At 54.2% G+C, this 6,738-nt stretch overlaps 1 protein-coding gene across 1 annotated transcript; it reads right to left on the bottom strand.

Moving 5' to 3' along the window:
* Positions 1–289: 289 nt before the first annotated feature.
* ACTA1 (actin alpha 1, skeletal muscle) lies at positions 290–2,711 on the bottom strand. Its single transcript, XM_084261972.1, has 7 exons — positions 2,590–2,711; positions 2,364–2,504; positions 1,867–2,191; positions 1,564–1,725; positions 1,153–1,344; positions 853–1,034; positions 290–707 (listed from the first exon to the last, which is right to left on the bottom strand). Exons 2-7 carry the CDS (start codon positions 2,490–2,492, stop codon positions 564–566), a joined length of 1,134 nt encoding a protein of 377 aa, XP_084118098.1. The 5' UTR covers positions 2,493–2,504; positions 2,590–2,711; the 3' UTR covers positions 290–563.
* Positions 2,712–6,738: the final 4,027 nt, after the last annotated feature.

Raw genomic sequence — 6,738 nt, 5'->3', positions numbered from 1 at the left:
ACCCTTTCCCCCCCGGGGCTGCAGGTAACCTTCCCCCCCACCCCAGGGGGTCTCGGAGGGGCACCCACCTTGCAGGGGGCACGACGCAACACCCAGCCAACCCCTGGCTGCTATCCCAGGGAACCCAAGCAAGTCAGGCAAGGCTCTCTCCTTGGGTCCATGGGGTCCCATCCCCTCCCTGGTCCTGGGGAGCACCAAGCCCACCCCCCACTGTCCTCGCTGCTGGAAGACGCGCCACGTCAGCGAGTGATGGAAGAAGCCCACCAAAGAACGACAGAAACAAGCGCAGTAGGGGTGTGACAGAATGACTGGTGATTTAATGCTTCTTGAAGTTTTTTGTTTCCTTCCACAGGGCATTGATTTTAAAAACAAACAAAACGAGGTAAAATAAATTAATTTCTGTACACTTTACATACACTGTGTCACGTGGAGCTTTGCAGCAACAGTAACCAGAAACTGTTACAAAATAGAAAGTTACAATGGCTGTTGCAGGCCCTTGGCAGCCTGCAACCTAGAAGGTTGTCATCCTGAGCGTGGTTGGCAAGGTGATCATGTAAACATGTTTAGAAGCATTTGCGGTGGACAATGGACGGGCCAGCTTCATCGTACTCCTGCTTTGTGATCCACATCTGCTGGAAGGTGGACAGGGAGGCCAGGATAGAGCCACCGATCCAGACAGAGTACTTGCGCTCAGGTGGGGCGATGATCTAGAAAAAGCCAAGAGCAGAGATCAGTCAACGAGCAACCGCCGCGGGTGGGGGACACAGGGGGTGTGCGCAGCCCCCTGCCCCACTGGTGGGAGGGCAGAAGTTGGCTGCTCCTGCACCCACATGCTTGATGCTCCAGCCTTACCTTGATCTTCATTGTGCTGGGGGCCAGGGCTGTGATCTCCTTTTGCATGCGGTCAGCGATACCTGGGTACATGGTGGTGCCCCCAGACATGACGTTGTTGGCGTACAGATCCTTCCTGATGTCAATGTCACACTTCATGATGCTGTTGTAGGTGGTCTCATGGATGCCTGCGGACTCCATACCTGGGGGGCGGGGAAGGGGCGAAAAGCAGGTGCAAGTTCAGCACGGAGCCAGAGCTGTAATGGGAGGGCTCGGCCCCCCTCTGTTGGGGGAGGAGAGAGGGGAAGGGGGCACACACACCAATGAAGGAAGGCTGGAAGAGGGTTTCGGGGCAGCGGAAACGTTCGTTGCCGATGGTGATGACCTGCCCATCAGGCAGCTCGTAGCTCTTTTCGAGGGAGGAGGAAGAGGCGGCGGTGGCCATCTCGTTCTCAAAGTCCAGCGCCACGTAGCACAGCTTCTCCTTGATGTCACGGACGATCTCACGTTCAGCTGCGTGGGGGGAGCAAAGGCATCAGCGACCACAAAGGAGGAAGGGGGAAGGAAAGCTTGTGTCTCCTCCACAGGTCTGCTGGGACTCCAGACCCCCAACCATACACAAACTCCCAACAGCTCACGGGGCTTGTGACAGAGCAAGAGACTGCAGCACCCCTGGAGCTGCAGGGGTGGGAAGCCAGGGGGGGACGTTTTGAAGGAGGGAATAGTGCTTACCTGTGGTGACGAAGGAATAGCCACGCTCAGTCAGGATCTTCATCAGGTAGTCAGTGAGGTCCCGGCCGGCCAGATCCAGGCGCATGATGGCATGGGGCAGGGCATACCCTTCATAGATGGGGACGTTGTGTGTCACACCATCGCCGGAGTCCAGCACAATACCTGGGGAGACACAAAGCAGCCACCTGAGAGGCAGCCCACGAAGGGTCCTGCCCGGGGGGGCAGAGCACTTGTCAGCTGTAGGGGATCCATCCCAGGTGTCCTTGCTTGGGGAAGAGGGGCCAGTGGGACACCTGCACTCACCAGTGGTACGGCCAGAGGCATAGAGGGACAGCACAGCCTGGATGGCCACATACATGGCAGGGACGTTGAAGGTCTCAAACATGATTTGGGTCATCTTTTCACGGTTGGCTTTGGGGTTAAGGGGGGCCTCAGTGAGCAGGGTGGGGTGCTCCTCAGGGGCCACACGCAGCTCATTGTAGAAGGTGTGGTGCCAGATCTTCTCCATGTCGTCCCAGTTTGTGATGATGCCATGTTCAATGGGGTACTTCAGGGTCAGGATACCTCTCTTGCTCTGGGCTTCATCTCCTACGTAGGAGTCCTTCTGACCCATACCCACCATGACGCCCTGCGGGGGAGGAAAGGGGGGTGCTCAGCAACCTCTCCACAAGCAGCAGCATGGGGCTCCCCAGCGTGCCAGGCGTCCATCCTCCACGCAGAGAGCGGGGATGCAGCCGGGACCCACAGAGCCACGGCTGCAGCAGGGCTGGGGTGATGCTCAGAGGGGGACAGCACCCTACCTGATGGCGGGGGCGGCCCACGATGGAGGGGAACACTGCCCTGGGGGCGTCATCCCCGGCGAAGCCGGCCTTCACCAGGCCAGAGCCGTTGTCGCACACGAGCGCGGTGGTCTCGTCCTCGTCGCACATGGTGTTGGCTTTCTGCGGGGGGGGGGGCACAGGGGCGCGGGTTGAGCCTCACGGCCGGCCGGCAGCCGCGAGAGGGGGCGGCGGGGCCGGGGCTTACCTGGGCTGGCTGCGGGCTCTACGCGTCGGGCCGCTAGCAGAGAGGCCTCCCGCTCTTCGCCGGGTAGCTCGTGGGCCGCCGCCGGCCGCCGAGCCTTTTATCACGGCGGGCGGCGGCAGCGGCCGGCCCCCAGGAATGCGGCCCCGGCCGTCGCCATATTTGGGCGTCGGGCCCGGCGCGGCCCCGGCCCGGCGCTGCCCAAAGAAGGCGCTCCTGGCCGCGGCCCAGGTGAGCCGGGCCCGGCCGTATAAGGAGCGTCTGCCGGACCCCCCCCACCACCACCCGCGGCCGGGGCCGAAATAATCCCCCGGCACCGCCGGGCCCGTTAAGGGCAAAGCAGGTGGGGGCCGCCGCGGCAGCCCCTCCGGGCGGGGGAAGCCGGAGCGGACCCGGGCCCGGGCCCGGCGGGGCGTGAGGGCGGAGCAGGCCGCGGCCCTGCCGGGGCTCTGCGGGGCCAGGGGAGGCGGGGGGGGGGGGGGGGTGTCTCCGGCTGTGCCCCGAGGCTTGGGGGTGGGAAGGAGAGTGCGGCCCTCGTCTCTCCTGGAACAAGCAGGTACAGGCGGGCGCCAGGGAGGGGACAGGGGCCCAGAGAAGCGGAAGGGACAAGGGAGATCCGTGGTTTGCCCACAACCCATTGGACGTGGCGGCACGGTGCAGCCCGCACACAAGGCACATCTTTGCCCGCGGAGCTACGCCGCACGTTTCACCTCTGCCGTGACTTAACAGCGGGGAAATAAACGCAGGGGATCACTTCTGTCAGGTGAACGCCTGAAGAGAAACCCAGCACAGCGTTAATCCTGCTTCCTGCCTGGTCCCTGATGCCCAGCGTGGTGTGAATGCTGGTGCCATTACCCAGTACCCATTGCTGGCCGCTGAGGTCAGCTGGGCAACGTGGCATCCTCCAGCTACCAGCGTGGCTCACCCTTCCCACACAGAGTGCAGTCTAGTCTCACAGGCAAGTCATCCCTGCGAGCTGAAGGTACTGTGCGAGTGAAGAGGAAGACACTGTCTCCTCCAGCTATGGATACTTCAGCAGAGATTCCTCGTGGGACACGTGGAAGATTTTATATAGAAATTCCAGTTACCGATGGAAGAGGCAGTAGCATTAACAGATTTGTAGCCCTGCCAAGGAGTCGATGAAAATCAACCTTCAAGACCTTCTCTGAAGGCACAACCAGCCAAGGTTGATTTTAAATTGAATTGAATTGAATTGAATTGAATTGAATTTTAAAATCCTTCTAAAATTTAGGGAATTGGGAAAGGAGGAAAGAGAATTAGCAATCCAGAAGCGCTCATGCTGTGAGAAGTCTCCTGCAATGGAAAGCATTTCTGCAGCTTGATTTCCTCCACTCCAAGGTGAAGCAGAAGGGCCACAGAGAAGCAGACAACTCTTCTCCTCTATTTTCTACACCCTGTGGAAAATAGTTTGGCACTGTTTCTCTTTACCTCTGCCTACTCCCTATTTCGTTCTGCTGCAGTTTTTGATTTCCTGACAGGTTTTTGTATTGAAGTACACTGGGATAAAACATGCTATTCTCTCACACCATTCTTCAGCTTCTCGTATCATTCTTCAGTTCTGTCATCGACAACCGGCAGTACGAAAATCGGAAGCCTGAAAGCACTTGAAGCTGTCACAGGCATCAAATCTATTTACAGAACTGTAATGCTCCGTTGTGGATTCCAAAATACGGTCAGTTAGTTGTGTTGAATCAGAACTCAAGTAACAGAAACACTAAGGTTGCTGAAAGATAAACATTCTTAATCCTTCAATGAAACCTGGCGCAAGCACAAGCCCACTCCATCCCTTCTGTTTAATTTCTCTCCACCCCAGTCTAGCTCCCAGCAGAACACCCAATGGCAACATTGAATTCTTAGAGCTCAGCACAAGAGATAATTTTCCACACTTGGATCTGATATTTAACTTGACTCATGAAACAAATTTGAGTTCAGTCCCAAGTCAGAAGACACTTGGTTTCCAGAGCAGAGCTGGGCACAAAGAAGATCCCTGTCCACATCACATAGCTTCTGAGTGTGATCACAAACGCAAGCGATAAGCTGTCCTGCCGCTCCGGTGACAGCAGAGGGAAGGAGTGTGGACATCCTGTCCCGGGTGTACTTCCCTTTGCTGTGAGAACAGCGCTGTAAGAAACACCGTATGCTTCCCTGTTCAACAGGAGCTGGCCACGCTCCTCAAGCTGCTTTAACCCAAAGCATTTCATCCCCAAGGTATTTCTGGTTTTGTTACACGTGGAGGCAACCTGGAGCTCTGGCATGACCTTTGATATGCAGCGGTAAACGAAGGCATCCTCATCCTCCCCGTGCAGCTCAGTAACCCGAGACAGGAGCTCGGCCCCACAACAGCTCTATTGCATAACAGGGAGGAGGAGCAGCCCCAAATCCCAGCCTCTTCAAACTTCCCAGCGGAACAGTGAACCAGCTCGACATTCCTAGCACAAGAACGTTAAACTTCACTTTAGACACGGAAGTTATTTTAATGAGGTTTTATTTAAAGTAAACTCATTGCCCGTAGCCTTCTGTTTTGGCTGGAAAGCCCTTGTACAAATGCCAAACGCCTCCCGACCCAGCGATAGAATAAACCGTTGGTTGTGAAGCCAACACAGCTGATTGTTCCCTGAGAACCTGGAGAATGTTTTACACTGACCAGAATAAACCCACCCCGGCAGAGGGACAGCGAAGGATGAAGAGAAAACGCCTGCTTCTGGAGCAAGCTCTTCTGGTGGAATGCAGGTGGTCAGCAGTCAAGGAAGGGATGGGATACAGTGGGATCCCCCATGCTTTACCCTGGTAAGTCACTTGAAGAGATTCTTCTTCAAGCACAATTTAGTTTTCCAAATGTCCAGGTAAAGCATACTTTGGCAGGGCATGGCAATCATTAGGTTATTCCCTGTCTCCCAAAACATGGTTACCAACACGAAACCTCCTTTAAAGTGACTTGCAAACAAGCAAGTGGAATCCTTCTGAAGCTTTAACCCACTCCTTTGCAGCCACAGCTGGGCATTACACCCTCACTTCTCTCAGCCAGGCAAGGCTGAGGAAGAGCAAGGTTTGCTCCTTCGATCACTGGTAGAGGACTGCTAGCGCATTTCTTTCCCATATTAGTTAGAACCCCTCTAGATAAATCTATTCATCCAAACATGTTCAGACTCTCAGCCCAGCTTACTGTATTAGTACAGGGAGGAGGGGAAGCCACGGAAGGGGAGCTGTGCTTTTAAAACTAGAAACTGGATTCTCTTCAACCAATTTAACTTCTGACCTTCTCAGCTGTTGGATCAAGTTGTTGCAGCAGGCAGGGAGCCAGACAAGTAAAGCGCACGGGCATGGAAGCTGCTCTGCATTTACTCTCTGGCTGTTGAGCTGCTTGCAAAAAGGAACATACAACTTGTCAGATTAAATAAAAGTGACTGTAAAGATTAAAATCTGCTGCCAGTCAGAATAATTAAAATTGAAGAGTTAAATGGATTTTTTTTTGATTCCCACATCAGAGATAACTGGTAAAAAACATAAATTAGTAACATCAAGTGGTAGAGAACAAGCCGCTGAGTAAGGAAGATCACAGAGGACTCCCACACTTTGCTAACTGCTTTCTAGGTTTCTCTAGCCTAGGCTCAAGCAGTTGTTGTGAATGACTGCATGGTGAGATGTTAATCTCATTTTAACATGCATTCCAGAAATCTGGCTGTAACCTAAATGCCAATTAGACAGATAAAATATTAAGATGTCTTGAGAAAGTTTAATCTTGCCCCTGTGAACAAAGAGAATGGAATGTTTACTGGACCAGAGTTCTCTGAATGAGAACTGTGCGTTAATCCCTCCTGTCACGGCAAGCTGAGTGACAGTGACAAACCAATTAGCCTTTTTGTCCCAGTAATCTTCAGTGCAAAATCAGAACTACCTGGTTTCTTCAGCAAAGGGTGTTGTACAAAGAGAGAGCAGAGTTACCCGACAGAATAAGCAGTCACCCAAGTGTTTGTGTTTCCAGTGTGTTCTCTGAACTGAAATCACAGCTTCCACCTTCTGCAGTGGGTCCCTCATTTCACCCTGTGTGTGTCTGTATCTTCTGACTCTCAGGCAGGACTCGTACCAATGGAGACAGAAATCAGAACAGCAAGTTTAGGAAAGGCACAGAAA

The sequence above is a fragment of the Gallinula chloropus genome (genome assembly GCF_964237585.1).
Source record: "Gallinula chloropus genome assembly, chromosome: 3".
Lineage (NCBI taxonomy): Eukaryota > Metazoa > Chordata > Aves > Gruiformes > Rallidae > Gallinula > Gallinula chloropus.
This window is presented reverse-complemented; position numbering and strand designations above follow the sequence as displayed.

Excerpts from the sequence above, each read along its gene's own strand:
- ACTA1 (XM_084261972.1), bottom strand. The coding sequence starts at position 2,492 with ATGTGCGACGAGGACGAGACCACCGCGCTCGTGTGCGACAACGGCTCT. Across the intron at positions 2,192-2,363 it reads TGGGCCGCCCCCGCCATCAG|GGCGTCATGGTGGGTATGGG; the intron begins GTAGGGTGCTGT and ends CCTCCCCCGCAG. Across the intron at positions 1,726-1,866 it reads TGCCTCTGGCCGTACCACTG|GTATTGTGCTGGACTCCGGC; the intron begins GTGAGTGCAGGT and ends GTGTCTCCCCAG.